The following is an 18,157-nucleotide window of genomic DNA, read 5'->3' as shown; positions in this document are numbered from 1 at the left end:
ACTCTCGGTGCCGTATTATATGTTTTTGTATGTGTGAACGGTTGTGTTTTTAGCTTAAAACACCACCTTATGTTGGGCAATGTAGGTGTACAGTCGTCAGCACCTTTTGAGCTTGGGATTGTGCTGCGAGGTACCTTTTTCACCGGACTTTCATCGCTACCAGGACATTCCGGAGGACGCCGTTAGAACACCGGGGTCTCCGTGGATAGTTCTTCCCAGTGACAAGTCCAGGAGGAAACGTAAACAAGCAAAGGAAACAACAGTTATCAGGACCTTTTGAGCTTGGGATTGCGCTGCGGGATGCCAATTTCACCGGACTTTCATCGTTGCCAGGACATCCGAGGCTGCAGGGCCGGCGCGTTGACACGGCTGAAAGGACAGCCCTTTGGGCCGCCGCCTCCCAGCTTTTTCCAGGGCCAGGTCCATGGCGAACACGGGATGACGAACTGTGCTTGCACATCCAACAAGTGTTTCCGTGACTGTTGCATTTTTTCTGATATCAGAGACATGGCTGCAGCCATCTATTACTGGACTTGGCTATTCAACTAGCAGAATGCACGATGCTTTCTATTCTCCCCTGCACCGAAAGGACTGAGCCCTAATTTCATTGCATTATTATACGTATATGATTGTGCAATGACAATAAAAATCTATCTATCTATAAGTTGCATAGGCCATTGATTTAATTAATTTGTCAATTTGTTTGCATCTGTACATTGAAATAAACATTTAATAAATCAACACATCTCTGAAAACTGTGGTCTTTATTTCAGAGGTAAATTGATAATAGCCTGAAAATGTGATTAGCAAAAGCCCCCGAAAGGTGGGGTTGAAATTATATAACTCTTTTCAGCCTTAATGTTACTGGTTACTGTTGTTACTTTTGCTGCTAAGCCACATTAATCGGAGCTGACGTTAAATTGGAGTGACACACCCCCAGCTGAAATAAAACATCTGCCGGTGAGTTTATGAAAAGATATATGTTTGCAGACACTGGAAAGCAGTAATCTGTATTTAAATGTAACTTCATATAAATTGGTTCTAGATAAAAATCAGCTGTGCTGCTGAGTCATTGTCACGGCACCTGTTAGTTTAAAAATGACTGAGAAGTCGGCAGGAGTATAGCTAACTATCAGTCCATGAAACCATTATTTTTTCCAGCAGATATTCAAGTTACAACATGATTGAGCTAGCAAAGCAGTTTTGTTTTGCTTTGTGTGGTATTTATTCAGTTTTGGGGAATCAGTGTCAGGAAAACATGATATGCCCAAGTTGGCTACTGACAAGGACTAGTTAACGTCAGTTCTCATGTAATGAATGCTGTGCTCTTTCTTGTAGGGCAATAACTGAAAAAGGCGCACTTCTCCACTGTGTCTTTGCGCGCATCGTTTTTCCCAAACAGGTTTTTATTACCTCTGAGGTCTGGGTTAAGACTTTGACAGGGGGCCCTTTTGATCAATAACCCACAGGGAAAAAAGTGAAATTACGCCACTGCGTCGGAACCTTCCTTCACTATCAATGCGTCCATGTTGGCATGTGGAAATTTACTGGAATCTTCTTCGTGTTAAAGATAAATGACCAATCGCAAAAGTCGGCGACAACAGCTGTAGTAACACGGAGATTAACAATCAACTTTCATTACATTACGATTAATATGCTCTGTCCTTATTAATATATAGTATAAAGTATAAAGTAAACCCGAACCTCAACAGGGAATAGACACTTACCAAAGAAGCTGCTATCAGATGACGTTATCCATCTGCTATCCATTTTAAGTTGGTAAAAAATCCACGTTACATCTGTTAATTCCACTCATGCAGTATTCCCTCCAGTCTCTGACAAGTTACAACTGGGGTCCAGCGTCAATGGAGTCAACGAGTCACCATGGCAACGGGGAAGCGTCGTGCTGTGTTTTTCACCCCAGTTGAATTGGAAATCTTAATGCATTCATACAGCGAGTTTGAACATTTTTTTTTTTTTTTTTTTTTTTTTTAAAGTGCAACACCGCTGCAGCAGCAAAGAAGAGGGAGACGGCGTGGGAGAACATTGCTGCTCGGGTCAATGCGTAAGTTTAAACGTAGTCTGTTGCAATCACAATAATATTACTGGGGAAAACTGCTTGAATGGTAGCCTATTAATTTATTTCATTTAGGTGCAATCCCGGGGGGGAGAAGGGCACTTGGCAGCTGCTTATAAAGCTGCCAAGTGCAATATAAAAACATTGTTCAGACAGGTAAGACCTTGGCATAAACATCTATGCGCGGTCTTATAACCATCTCCCGACGAATATTTAATTCTCTGCGCAGTAACACTGTACCTTCATCCACGGGGTCGTTGTCGAAAGGACATGCCATGTTCGTGAAAAAAGTCGCCACCTAACTACTAATAGACTTCTAATAAAGGCCTACTGACTGTTTTTTAATTATTATTTTTTAAATAACAGACGGCAGAACTAATACGCCACGCCAAAACTCGCCTGCTGACTGAATGAATGAGGAAGTTAAATACCGTGTGTGGCTGAAAGAGGGCGGACACAGAGAGAAACTCGAGGTTTCATGAGAAAAACCTGGTCCCGACCAGGTTAGTTTCATGGAGTCTGTTACTGCGGTAACTAGGGATGGGCGGGGTTAACCAGGTACCCGACTATCCGAGGGGAGAATTTGCTACTCGGTTACAAATTACTACTCGGTTATCCGCGGCATACAAAAGTGCCCAGTCCAGCTTAGGATCAAACTACATTTATACAACAGGTAGATCCGACCGAGCAATCTGATTGGTCAATCAGACGTTTAGAATGTGCTCAAATGAGCAATTGAGTACGGCTAGCCGTGCTTAAATGAAAAAAAAAAAAAACCTCATCACTGAATATATTACTCCTCCCGCAATATTAGCTATTTCCTGAGTCTGTGTGGTTTCCATGGCAACGCAAAACGTTTCACTGAAACCCGCATCAAAAGCCGCTGTCAGCTTTGTTCGCCTGCATAATGGACCGTTTTGTTGTCAATTTTGATTTGTTGGCGACCTAAGTTTGGATAAACGGCTGAACGAGGAAGACAAGACAGAAGAGAAAAAGGAGAGATACACGAGAGTGACGAGTGAAGAGCTGGATCAGCTGGAGAGGTCAGGAAATGAAGCCGGTACGGCCCGGTCAACGTCTTGGGCCGTCAAATGTCTACAAGACTACCTGACAAACACCGGGCAAACAGCTGATTTCTCAGCTGTAAGGAAAGAAGAGCTAAACAAGATCCTCCGTGAATTTTATGGAGCTTTAATTTCTAGGCTATAATAGAGAATGAAATGCGGAGTCAGCACCACGGACAGTAGGCTACCTGTAAGATTTTCCACGGAGATGTGCGGCTATAACTTTTTTCTTGTTATTAATGTGCTAATGTAATCAGTTATTAATCAGCCTACTAATCGTTATTAATTTGTTTAGTCTTTATGAGTTGCCAAGACCATTGATTTAATTAATTTGTCAATTTGTTTGCATCTGTACATTGAAATGAACATTTAATAAATCGACACATCTGAGAAAACTGTCGTCTTTATTTCAGAGGTAAATTTATAATAGCCTGAAAAGGTAATTAGCAAAAGCCCCCGAAAGGTGGGGTTGAAATTATATAACTCTGTTCAGCCTTAATGTGACTGCTTACTGTTACTTTTGCTGCTTAGCCACATTAATCGGAGCTGACGTTAAATTGGAGTAACGCAGCCCCAGCTGAAATAAAACATCTGCCGGTGAGTTTATGAAAAGACAGATGTTTGTTGTGGTGCTGACACTGGAAAGCAGTAGCCTGTATTTAAATATAACTGTTAATATAAGTTGGTTGTAGATAAAGATCAGCTGTGTCGCTGTCACGGCACCTGTTAGATTAAAAATGACTGAGTAGTCGGCAGAAGTAGGCTATAACTATCGGTCCATGAAAAAAAAAAGTCCAGCGGATATTCTATAGTAACAACATGATTGAGCTAGCAAATAAATAATTTAGTCTAACATCTAGATAGATATACATTTTCAATTTTCAGAGAGAGGGTACCTACTTAGCTATGCGCATCCACACCGAAGACTGCTTATTCCGTCAGCTTCGTGAACACTGGTTGAGACCGATTTATTTAATAAATGGATTCAACCACGCACACCAGGGAGCATTTATACATGTTTAGCCTATTTTATTTAGCCTACTGGTACATGGATAAAACATGAAAGCAGTCTACCACCAAGATAACGATGACTGTGAAAAAAGTTTTCTCCTCGATTAAACAGGGGTATATTGATGCGCTGTATATGAACGATTTTATGTGTCCCCATTTAACCTAATTACTTGGGTACTCGAGTAGGCCCAGACTAGGTTACTCGGTTATAAAATTAATCTAAATGCGCATCCCTAGCGGTAACTGACCGAGAGCTTAAGTTCCCTCCCTCGGGGAAACAGGCTAGAGTTACCCCTCTTTCTCTGCTTTGAGTTACCTCCCTTTGTGAAACGGAAAACTCAGACTTTCCCTCATTTCAGGGTTAACAGACTCAGAGTTTTCACTAAACCTGCTTTGTGAAAAGGACCCCTGATCCTTCCCTGAGGGGCAGGGGTGAACCCGCCCTTCTCTGTTTCTGATTGGCTAATACACCAAGGCTCTGGTTGGCTTTATTGGTTTACAACAGCGTCAGTTTAATGCCTAACATGATTTCATTGGATAGTCAAAACTGTACCACAACAAAATGCACGTGCAACTTTTTTTTCCCCCTCTTTTTCCAACTGACGGAAATCTGTCTAGAGACTGAGAACTTTAATCCCTGCATATTGTGACTTTACCACCCTGAACTTTTATTGACCTTAAGTATTATGACAAACGTTTTCCTAACCTTAACAATAACCTTTTCCTAACCGTAACCAAGTATTTTTAGTGGCTAGCAGGCTAGCTCACTAGTATTATCCAGCTGCCCCTTTTTATTTTCCAAAACTTGCCCCTGGCCTGAACTACTTGAGTATCCCTGCTGTGGTGGATACAAAGTCAGATTTATCTGTGGTAGACAAATATGAGTGTATCACACTTGAGAGATGTAGCATGAATAACAACTGAGTTACTGGCACTTACTGGCACAAAAAGTGTTACAGTCATCCCCAGTTTCCCCAACCAAAAGTGCAAACCATCGAGCCTCCATGCCACCAACATTTAACCTCATTCTTTAATATGAAATCAATCTTATCATGCTTACCATTCATCCTCCTCTATATGCTATCTATACCTTAATAGATTCTCTACAATAAATATTCTCAAAAACTGAGATGTCCACCATTTCAGGAGATTTTTTTTTAACTAGCAAATGGGACTGTTTCCAATGATTAGTTCTAGTCAGCTCAGTTTAGTTTGTTTCATCAGAATGGAAAAAACTGCAGTGAGCTACCAGCCGTACAGTCGCGGTGCTACTATTTCAGGCTGTAGACATGATACTCTGCCCTTTAGCTGGGACAAAAACAAATCTGTGAGAAATACAGGATATGCCAGTCACCTTATCATATAGATGAAGGGTTCTTTAACATGTTCTTTAACATGTTAACATGACTTTTGAACCATCATAAAGGGCAAGTTCACACCAAGCATGTTGTGAGTGGTTTGTTTATTCATTTATTTATTTATTTATGCATTTATTTATTTTGAGGGATTTACTTAGTTCAGGTCATTAGGCCAGATCAGAAAACAGCCATGACTTGGGTGGCATCAAAAACCCATCAGTGCCTGGAAATGCACCTCAAGGCTTTTCCAGGATACCTGCAATTTCTTAGGAGTGAAACTTAGGACTTACAAACACTGTGGCCTATAAACAAATGAACAGTGGCTTCATGTCTTCTCACATTTTCAAGATGTCTTTGGAGTATCAGTTATTTTTACACAATTTAAAAAAAAAATCCTTTTTAACATGAAACTACATGTTACACAGACTATGCTTTCAAATGTCTTCAAATGCATATACGAGGGGTGATTGATAAGTTTGTGGCATAAGTTAGGAGTTATATTTATATTTATTGGTACCTCTGTACCTCAGTTTTAGATATATTTATTTTTCAACATAATCAGCACAGTCAGGGCAAATTGACATTTATCTTGAACTATGAAAAACCACCTTTGATAACCAGATCACACCAAACAGTTTTCAATGGTGATTGAATTTTCTCTTTCGTTTGATATTTAACAATGACATTACTGCAGCCTTTAACAAATTTGAATTGGCTAACATTTACCCAAGTTGTAGATGCCTGAGCATAACCTTAAACCAAAGTTTAACCAAAGTTGTTTTAGATGGCTGACCTTTACCAAACTTGGTCCAAACCTTCATCCCAAATAATCAACCAAAATTCTGATTTTGTTGTGGGGGTGTATGTGTAAAACACACATACTGCCTATAAGTACACTCAGGAGCTTGCCCCAAAGGCTGTAAAGAATGCTATTTCTTTATAAGAAATCTTCTATGACGTTCTTTTGGAATCAGAGATTTGTGTTTTCTTTCATTGTCAGGTTTTTCATAGATGTCACTAAGCTGTTGTTCTGACTTCCTTATTATTTTGGAAATCATACTATTTTCTACAGCTTAATCTTACTCCCAATATTCATATTCATCAGAAAATAAAATATATCCATCGCATTCTACAGTAGTTCACAACTATGAGGGACGAAAAATGACAAAACAATAAATAAATGAATAAATAAATAAATAAATACGCATATAAATATATAAATGCATAAATAATTAAATTAATAAAATGTAGTGGAGCGCCGACCGTGTGTGTGGGTGTGTGTGTGTGGGTGTGTGTGTGTTTCTTCGACTTTCGACGGGTCGATGTTTACATTAATGCCCTACTAGCTACTGTGTGAAACGCAATGGAAAGTGTTTTGAGAGCCATCGTCAGTGATTTAAGGTCACTGGCGAATGATGTGGTAAATCATGCACCCACCGACTACTTCCAGTAGTCCGACTACACACACGGTCGGCGCTCCACTACAGCCTCCTCACCCCCCCGGTCGCCTGGTCGGCGCTCCACTACAACCCCTCCCTCCCTCCGGTTGGAGCCCCGCTAGCCCCCCAGAAATCTCCCGGTGTTGACGGGTCGACGTAACGTCGACAACATGGAAAAGTCTGGCGTTGTTAATGCCCTAGTAGCTAGCTAGTCCACTGCTACCCACTACTACTGCCAGTCCAGGTAGTAGCAGTGGATAGGATCACACCCACAAACCAATCGTGCTTAAGACTAATGTAAGAACCGCCCACCTTATTAACATACGACACGGAAATACAAAAATAAATAAATGTGGAAAAGTAGAAATACAGAAATAAATGTAGGAATAAATAAATAAATGTAGAAATAAATAAATAAATGTAGAAATAAAAGAAGGAATAAATAAATGAATAAATGTAGAAATAAATAAAAGTATAAATAAATAAATGTAAAAATAAATATATAAATACACAAATGAATAAATAAATGTAGAAATAAATAAATAAATAAATAAATGTAAAAATAAATAAATAAATACATAAATAAATGTATAAATACACAAATAAATAAATAAATAAATAAATGCATGAATAAAAACAGAAATAAATAAATAAATAAATGTCGAAATATTTATTAATTTAATTATTTATGCATTTATATATTTATATGCGTATTTATTTATTTATTCATTTATTTATTGTTTTGTCATTTTTCGTCCCTCATACACAACACACTGGAGAAGAATAAAGAGGGTTGTAAAAAGTGTTGCAGTGCCTAGCAGTCTAAAAGGCTGTAGTGAGAGATTAACTGCTGCTGACAGTTGAAAACAGATTGACAGATTTAGTTGTACACCTTTGGACAGTATGACTTTACTGCTTTAAAAGTGTGGATGGTTGCCAACCAGCATATCCAACAGGCACCACATCAAAGCTATAACTGGACACATCATTGTGACTGACATGTGTAATACACACTTAAGGGAAATCACATACCTGCCACCTTCTCGCCTCCTTCAAATCACTGGAATTTAATGCTGCCACTTCCTACAGATTGTCAAAACTGGCAGCTGCACTTTGAAATCTGGAATCCCAGAATCTTCTAATTCCATTAGAACAATTAACACTTGGCCTCTTCAGACAAATTTCATGGATAACTCACACTGAGGGCTATAAATCTGTGATGTCTCAGGGGTATGTATCCAATTCTCTTGCACCAACAGGGAGGTTCATGTTCACTAGCATCTAATCAGGGGTCGGTATGCCTGGCATTAGACCTAGCAGAGGAGCCGGTACGCTTGGTGTTCCTGGCATGCCCCAGTGGGTATACTAGAGGACGTTGCCATTGGTTCTGACAGAGCCAGATGAGGAGAAGATATATGATCCAAGAGGACAGGGGATGAAACCTATGCCAGAGGAAACTTATGCATGAGGAGACGTCTTTGACCAAGAATACGTAAATATTATGGTGATCTTTCATAATGTAAATAATAATGTAGTAATGTAATGTAGTATAATAATGCCAAACAGTAGGCAACTCCTGTGGATACCTGGCCAAACATAGATGATGTGATATCACCCTGAGATATTTTTAGCACAGCGACAATGAAGTTTTATTGCAGAAAATGTTTAAGCAAAAACATTAATGGTAAACATAAGGTTTTGGTGTCAGCCATAAGAGTGCCATATTGCACCAGCATTCAATTATGCAAGGACATATACCTCATAGATGAGGCAGAGAGACCAAGAAGAGGCAGAAAGACTAATTCCTGCACCAACAGCAACTTGAACAGACCAAACTGCATTGCAGTCACAGGACACACTAAACTTCGACTTACTGGAGTGGCTGCAATCATAGAAACCATCCAGGTTTAGATACCTGTTCATATTAGCTATTTGTTAATATACCACTCCTCACCTTTGACTGAAAGCAACAAATTCATGGCTTGTCTCTGGGGGTTGTCAAAAGGCATTTTGAAAAAAAGAAAATTGCTAATTTATTTAGATAGCAGTGGTGCTATCTTCCTCTCATTGTTACTGAGTGCTGGATACTGGCTGGATATTCCAGATTCTAACTGTTAGCCTCCTTCCCCTGAGCTAACATTCTTTAAAAATAACCGTCTACTCAAAGTGTATTTTTTAAGGTGTCGCATGTTACTTATTGTATCTTTTTAGACTGACTGCACAATTTTTTATATTTAAGATTTGATTTTCTTTCATGAACTGAAAATGGCAGATGGTTCTCTGTGACACTCACTTCAAATAAAATTAATGATCACTACTTGCATTGAATTATGGATATTTTTTTCAATTTCTCCCCTCCTGTGATATTCCCTGGTCAATTTGATCTGCCCATCACTGGGTGGTGGTCCAAACATTTGAAATGATTTCATTTCATTTTCACATATACCAGTCAGCAATAATCCATCCATTTATATGCCTGAGTTTAACTATAGTCAAAATAATTCAGAATTTCTGCTTATTTTTACTCAAAAATGAGGTAGAATTTTATGTAAATGAGGTCTGTTGACCATACATTCCAAAAATAAGTGTAAAATTGGTGGTAATGAGTTGGAGGGAAGTTGACTAACAAGGTCAAACACAGAATTGGGTGATAATTTTATGCTATATGCTTTACAACCAGTCAAACCACAAAGGGAACAGTGAACTACAAGGAGATCAGTGAAATGAAAAGTAACAATAGAAAACTAGAAGTACTACTAGAAAACACAGTGAACTGAAAGAGTTTGAGTTTTACTAAAAAGTTAATCTTTTTGCATACCTGTTTCTGTGAAATTTCTGTATGACAACTTTGTATAGATATAGCTGTAGCTGTAGCTGTAGTTGTATACATATTTTGAACTTCATATTGCTTTGAGGTGTATGAGGTGTTTGAGGTGTTCGTCCATGCTTATAGTTATGCACCAGGACTGCCACAAACGACTATTTTGATTGTTGATTATAGTCACCGATATTGATGATTAATCGTCTAATCGGCTCATACATAAATTGTAGTTCGTTGCAAAATCACGCATTTGTATTTAGCTACCATCAGCTCCTTCATTAAAATGTAAGTGTTTTAAGCAGAGCTAACTAAAAATAAAGACGATTAAGATGATAATTAACTTGATAATTAGCTTTTTGCAGCATATTTATTTATTACGTTGGTAGTAAAGACAACGTTACAGCAAGCACATATTAACGTATACAGGGCTATCAACGTCATGTAAATACGTTAGCACAACAACAAGTTAATTAGCTTAGCTTAACCGAGACAAGTGACCGTGCCTCCTTTTTAGATACTTATCATCGTCTCCCATGGTACGCAAGATCTGCTTTACTGCTTTCGTCAGTATTCTGTGTGAAATGCTTCTAAACTTTGGATTTACAAAGATGAGCGGACATTTTTGTTAGCAAGCTAGGTTCATTTGTTCTTTGGGTTAGGGTTTAGCGCTATACTAATTAAGCGCTAGACTTGTAGTATGGAGTTTTTAGTAGTTTGTGAAAATATTTGACACTATAAGATAGTAGAACACTTCCAGGCGGTAACGGTAGCTCAAGAGGTAGAGTGGGTTGTCTACTTATTGTAAGGCTGGTGGTTCAGTCCCTCAGCTCTTCCAGTCTACATGTCAAAGTATCCCCTATTTTGTCTTCCAACTTTTTCAGAAGCTGTACTGAAAACCCATAAAGAGGGAACTGAGAATGCAAACATGCTGGGGAACACCTCAAACATGCTCCAGGCAGAAGAGGAGGACACAACACATTAAACATAAATAAAATAGCCTGAGGACTGTATCATGAAGCGGGATTAAGGCGTTAGCGAGATAATTTCAGGCTCAACTCCGGATTTTCTATATCCCAAAGCTAGTTCACCTCTCATCGGGATAGGAAACCTGTCCTGAACCTGATCCTGAAAGCTAGCCTGCTCCGGGGCAGGCTAGCTTTCAAGATAGGATTGAATCCTACATAAAGCACCGCCCCCTGGCCAATCAGCTGTTTGCCAAAACATGGCCTGCCCAATCACTGAGGATCCCATTGAACAAGGAGCTCAAATAGTGAGGAGAGCATTACGGCATGAAAGGATTTTCCTGGACCGATAAAATCCGTTAGATTTTGCTGCCGACTCTGTATGAGGGAGAGGCTGTGATGCTGATGTGAAGCAGCTTCAGCCTGGCTAACAGCTGCCTGCCATACAGAGCTGACACTCTGTAGGAGAGGAACACAGAAATGAGAAGTCATTCAAGGAAATTTGATAATTAAAATTATTTTAGAGGCGTTTCACAACATTTTAGGGACATTTAAATTGGCACAATTAATTAGCTCTAAATGTTTTGGGGGGGCAAATTATTCCTGGGTGAGAGAATGGTCCTGATTGACAGCTCGCTGACGCAAATGTTAAAAAAATCATTTGTACCCTTCATTCCAGAGGCAGAGCTGCCAACTTTTCAAAAAACCTTAGAGTGAGATGTCAAATGTAGAATATTTACATAAAATGCCCCGATGGATCAGGTAAATTCATTTGAACAACAGATTTCCCGAGCATTTATATGGGCTACGCAAACTTCAGTCCACATGATAAAAATTAATCCACGGACCACCAAAGTAACGTTTGACTATTTAATTAAATCAACTTAAAATTAGTCTGGTACGGTTGGAGGGGGTGTGCTCCAGTAAGGTACCGGCACTCATGCACGAGCACATGCACGGTCACGCACGCAACGTGTGAACATGGATACGACCTAAATCATGCCGTCCTCCTGCTTGTTTAATGCGCGCAGCGCAATTAACTGTGAATCGCGGCATTGCACAATCAATAATCAGCTGATAATAATAATCATCCAGATCCGGCAGACTTGACCGGCTGGACACCGCGCAGTACTGGCCGGCACCGAGCCGGCACCGCTCCCCCAAAATTTCACAATGTTTCCAGCCAGGGGAGCTCATGTCACCACTAGGGGAGCTGTGCTCCCCTTAGCTCCCCCTTATCTCGCACACTGCATATAGCACTCAGAAGCAGGGGCGCCGTATATGGGGGAAAAGTTAGGACAATTCCAAGGGCCCTTACCTGACAGGGGCCCCCAAAAAATAGGTAAAAACTAATAAAAAATTATTAAACCATCATCGAGTAAATATTTTTTTTTTTTCATGGGGCCCAAAATTCCTGGCGTCACCCCTGCTCAGAAGTAACAAAATGGTGCAAGTGCAATCAATAATCACAAGAGAGGCAATCAGCCTACTCACATTAGTGCCATTTGCTCCGTATCTTGCTAAAGCAAAAATTCCCCTTTCCTCAGTCCCCTGCTGGCCTGCACTCACATTACCTAAAGCCCAAACGTGCCCAAGCGCGATTGCCCCCGGTATGCACGTCATCACGTTGAAATACGACACAGGCATGGCCCGACATCATCATAAATCCATATAGTTCAAATACATTCATCATGTCTTCCTTTTAACTAAACAACGTTTTTGTTCCTTTTGATCAGACATAGGGATGTTTATTTACCGTGACAGTTTCGGAGGTAACTTCCTCCTTCTTCAGAAAGGTCCAACTGACAGGTTGGACCTTTGGACCTGACCTGGCAGATCCGGAAGACCTGACCTGACTGGGTGGCCGCACTCCGGCCGGTGCCCGTGCGGTGCCGACCGGCATCAGGTCTGCCGGATCTGACAGGTGCACCGCGCACACAGACTGTCTGTCGTAGGCTACTTTCATTATAAACCGACTTTTGTTTACGCGGTTGCAGCAGCACAATGGACAGCGACACAGACAACATGGTTGATTATTGATTGCGCAACGCGGCCATTCGCCGGTAATCGCGCTGCGTGCATTAAACGATTTTGCAGAGGCAGGAGGAAAGTTGCATGATTTACGTTGTATCCACGTTCGCGCTGCGTGCGTGACCGTGCATGTGCTCGTGCATGAACGAGCGTACCGTGCTGGAGCACACCCCCTCCCACCGTGCCAGAGCGGGGGAAGTGTACTGTATTCAAGCACGGAACGGAGCATCACACTGGTCAAATAATCAGGATTTTAGGGGCAAACGTGCTTGGGCACAGTACAAACTTGGGAATGTGAGTAGCCTCTAACTCATTCATTTCATTGGATAATATGCCGGTGGGATGAGGTGGAAGTCCCTGATTCCTCTGATTGGCTGGGCCTCTTGTAAAAGTGGCTCAGCCGCCGCCGCCTCTGCTCTGCAGGCATAACTTATCGATCACAAGTGGCTTTTCTCGGGCTCAACAGATAGATCACAGATAAACAGAACCGTGTTAAAAAAAAAAAAAAGGCTCTTGATGAGCACTTCAGCGTGAGAAATTGGAGGTGTGGCGTGAGAGCGTGTGAAGCCAATCAAATGTGTGAGTCTCATGGCCAATGCGTGAGAGTTGGCAGCTCTGCAGAGGGCGAGTCGGCCTTTAGATTTGCCTGTATTTCCTGCTAAGTTCTAACGCAGCTCAGTATCTGATTTTATGCAGGCTATCAACCTGATGTACTGATGTGATTGAATTGGGGCGTCAGCTTTATTTTATTATAGCCTGTATAACAGGCTATAACACGCAACACATTTGTGCAGTGCAATGATTTCATGGGTTTCATTGTCAGATATGGAACCATTGATGTGTAACTTTTTGTAACACATTTATGTAGTCGGCAATTCGTTGCCATGCATTCTGCCTTCTCTTGGCGGCAGCCACGGTGTTCGATTCAGTGTGTAAATTTTGTTTTTCCTCCTCGTACTTTTCCAGTATAACACGCTGCTCCTCCACCGTGAAACACGCTGTGCGTTTTTCCTTGTGGCTCATGTTTGTGATTGGTCTGCTGCCTCAGAACCCGCCCTTTATACGTGCACGTTCACGGCTCTTGATGAGGCAAACCTGGATCGAGTGAGCGAGTTGATGATACCGGTTATCCCTGATAACCATGATCTTGATTAGTGTCGCGGGATAGGTCTGAACAATCCAGGGAAAACTGACCTTGCTTCATGATACAGGCCTCTGATTGCATTTCTGTGTGACAACAATAAAAGTGTATTTTGAATGATGTGTTGGACAGGGATGAGGGGAGGCATACACAACAACATTAGATATACACATTACAATACCCCCAAGATAATGTTATTTGTATGCTCTCTAAGTCCAAGACAACAATTAAAGTGTATTTTGAATGCTGTACTGAACATTTTCACTACAAAACAAGGTTGTAAATGGACCATACATATGATATTCATTTGGTCAATATTTTAAATAATTTTGTATTTACGTTACATTTTGTAATTATGTTCAAATTTGGTCCATATAAAACGTCGAGAGGACATCCACACTGACCATTTTTGAACCATATTTTAACCTTGTGCAGACGTCCTGTGGACGTCAAAACTAAACATCCAGAAGACGTCCAAAAAAGACGTAAAAACTTTCATTCTGCACCCGTGGGAGACGTCTTTTTGACGTCAGACCATGATGTCTAAAAAACGTCATTTCAACATCAGCTTGCTCAGTGGGTTATCTAAGTTGCTATCTAAGGAAAAGGTTGACGAACCAGCAGCTTGAGGACCACTGGTGACAAGAACAAATACACTTGTTTATTGTAGCCTAACTTTAGTGACTTGTATATATTATCAAATTATTCATTTCTTGGGAATGTTTTTATGATATCTGTCTTCCTCTGGCCTGGTTTCTTCTCAATTACACAAGCAGCAAACAGCCAGTTTTCCAGTGAGTCTTCCAAGACAGTCCAGGTGTGTTTGTTAGGAGATTTCTGATACAAATGCAAAGCCACAAATAATATTTAGGGGACTAGGATATAGATAATTTAATGGTGTTTGGTGGTCAGATGAGGTTATAAATGTTAGGTATATTATGATGAGTTCAGGGGGATTGGATACATACTTGATAGTGCACAAATGTTTGGTGGTATATGGAGGGATGAGGCGGAAGATTACGTCCAGTCCACGGTTCTCCCCAATCAGGTTTGCTGTGGAAACTGAAAAGAAGGAATGACAAAAAACAACCAAAATGAACATTTAAAACATTCATTCTATCACAAGGAAATGTTTTTGAAATATGAATGAAGCAGCAACACTGAAAATATAAGACTGAGTAAAAGCAATTCTTGCTTGCCCTATGCTACCATGCTCAATGATTTGCTTTGATATTTGGGATTGATATTGGGTCCAAGAATTCTGTTTATGAGACAGTACACATAAACATTTTATCCTGTTTACAAGCGAACAAGCTTTTATCCAGATTATTACAAAGCAGGGTAATGTAATGGTCTGAAGTTATCCAGGAGAACTGTATTATCCATGAAATCACATCAACTTGACTGGCCATTATACAATTATTAATAGGAGACCAGTATCAGCATTACATATTAGCAGGCAATGATTTTTTTTTTAGCTGTTTTGACAATCCTCTGTAGAGCCTTTTTTCCCACCGCTGAACAGCCTGCGTACCAGACCGTCAGTCCGTATGTTAGTGTGCTCTCAGTGACTGCATGGTAGAAGGCCACCATCCCTGCTCTGCTGAGGTGATTTTTCCTCAGGACACAGAGAAAGTGAAGGCGTTGAGATGCCCTCCTGATTGCAGCAGTTGTGTGCTCTGTCCAGGAGAGTGTGTTTGTGATGTGTATGCCGAGAAATTTGTGGCTTTGAACCATTTCCACAGTCTCCGTAGCCAAGCTAGTAGGCCTGACCAGCAACCTCGCTTTTTCTTTCTATCCCTCCTCCGCCTACGGCGTTTGGTGGAACTGACAACAATCCAGGGAGCCCCTGCCGGTCGTGCAATGTCCGGGAGGATGTTGTGAGCCTGCTGGAACTCCTTTGTTATGGCAACACTTGTCTGTACTCCAATGCAAATCAGTTCTTGTCAGCTGAAAATAAACTTTGTGGAACAAAGCTGAGTCAAGCAGACGAACGTAAAGAACACAATCACACATCATACTGAAGAGCCAGAAAGTATTCAGGCCCCCTTTACTTTTTTCACCTTTGTTATGTTGCAGCCTGATGCTACAATCTTTTAAATTAATTTTTGTCTCATTAATGTACACTGACTACCCTGTAATGACAAGCTGAAAAAAGAATTTTAGAAAATTTTGCGCATGTATTAAAAAGGAAAAACTGAAATATCACATTTCACATTTCAGACCCTTTCCAAAAACACTTGAAATTTAGCTCAGGTGCTTCCCATTTCTCTTGATGGTTGCTGAGATGTTTCTACACCTTGATTGGAGTCCACCTGTGGTAAATTAAATTGATTGGACGTGGTTTGGAGCTGGTCGCCCCACCAAATTGAGCAATCGTGACAAAGTTCCAGAGGAACAACCATCACCTCCATTGATCTGGGCTTTATGGCAGAGTGGCTAGATGGAAGCTTCTTCTCAGTGCAAAACACATGAAATCCTGCTTGGAGTTGCACCTGAGGGACTCTCAGACTGTGAGAAACAACATTCTCAGGTCTGATGAAACCAAGATTGAACCGTTTGGCCTCAATTCCAAATGTTATGTCTGGAGGAAACCAGGCATTGCTCATCACCTGTCCAATGTCATCCTAACACTGAAGCATGGTGGTGGCAGCTTCAGGCTGTGGGGCTGTTTTTCAGCAGCAGGGACTGGGAGACTGGTCTGTGTTGAGGGAAAGCTGCATGGAGCAAAGTACAGAGATATCCTCAATGAAAACCTGTTCCACAGCACTCAGGACCTCAGACTGGGCTGAAGGTTCACCTTCCAACATGACAATGACCCTAAGCACACAGCCAACACGATACAGAAGTGGCTTAGGGACAACTCTGTGAATGTCCTAGAGTGGCCCAGCCGGAGCCCTGACTTGAACCATATCCAACATCTCTGGAGATATTTCTTTTTTTTCTTTTTTCTTTTTTTTTTTTAATACATTTGCAAAAAATTCTAAAATTCTGTTTTCACTTTGTCATTATGGGGTAGTGTGTGTAGATCAATGAGAGAAAAAAATGAATTTAAACAATTGTAGAATCAGGCTACAGTAAACTACAGTAGTGTGACACTATCTTGTCACAGTCACAGACACATTGGATAAGGGAGAAGAGTCTGCACTTCAGCTTGCAGGATCTTGTTCTTCTAATTAACCTGATGTGAGAGCCTTATTATTTGTCAACTTGCCACTTGAGTGACTTATATCCAGGAACTGGCCAAGTGGCCAAAGTGTGTAAATAATGAAGACTGCAAGTGCTGGGACACACACACACTGGGACACAGTTACTGCAGTTACTGGTGTTTCATGACCCAAAAATGGCATAAAGGAAAGATTTGCTAAATAAATATGTGAATGAAAAAATCACTTATTAATTCAAACATTACACCACAGAGTTGGTCAAAATCAAAACTAATACTTAGATCACACTTGCACACAAATTATAGTGGATATATTGTTCAGTAATAGAGGCTACATAACTTTTTTATTTATATAAAAATGTTTTCTTGCCTGTCATCTTAATTGCCACTTCTTCCTTTGGGCATACAAAACCCTGATGAATTGTGAGATACAGTTTGTCCTTAATACCACTCCAAAATGGTAAGTTCAGTAAGGGTGGTGTGACGCAAAGCCTTAAAGTAGCAGAAGCCAACACAAGTGCAAACAAATGATGTAATTGTTAATTCACAAATCATTATCTTCTACAATTTTTTATCTATGAATATAGCAATTTCCTGAATTGCACACCATTTGTTTTAAGATTTTCATTCATGTTTATTGCTACCTGTTTCAGACTGCATTCTCCTGGTGATCTAGAGAATATAGTGTTTTTAAAAGCCTGCCTCTCTCTCACCACTCCCTCTGCTTTTTCATTCTCTATAAAGCATCTCTACATTTAAGAAAGCAAAATAGATATGATTAAAGTAGGTCAAAAATGTTACAGTAAAGCCACATTTCTATAAAAGATCCATTTTAAACGTGATTATAAGTATATCAAGTTTGAAAAGATGATACCGCTCATCTTGCCTAGTAGACATTTCTGCTGATATTCAAACTTGAAGGTCCCATAAAGCTGGCATCTACTGTGAATGGAGAGGGTCCGTCTCTATGGCCACACAGACCCGCTTTTATTGGCTCATAAAAACATCAGCCATTAAAGTGCCTGCAGCCCAGTCCTGCTGTGCCACATATGGCCCCTCTCTCACTCTTTTACTGCTAAACCTGTAA

At 40.5% G+C, this 18,157-nt stretch overlaps 1 protein-coding gene across 1 annotated transcript in view; it reads right to left on the bottom strand.

The window, feature by feature from the left end:
* agbl1 (AGBL carboxypeptidase 1) overlaps positions 1-18,157 on the bottom strand; it is a gene marked incomplete at its 5' end in the record, with an annotated part of 188,366 nt that overhangs the window by 155,511 nt on the left and 14,698 nt on the right. Inside the window, one exon of the mRNA XM_030053330.1 lies at positions 14,873-14,966. Within this exon, the coding sequence (XP_029909190.1) occupies positions 14,873-14,966 (94 nt within the window). The remainder of the gene's footprint in view (positions 1-14,872; positions 14,967-18,157) is intronic.

This window comes from Myripristis murdjan, chromosome 6 (assembly GCF_902150065.1).
Source record: "Myripristis murdjan chromosome 6, fMyrMur1.1, whole genome shotgun sequence".
Lineage (NCBI taxonomy): Eukaryota > Metazoa > Chordata > Actinopteri > Holocentriformes > Holocentridae > Myripristis > Myripristis murdjan.
This window is presented reverse-complemented; position numbering and strand designations above follow the sequence as displayed.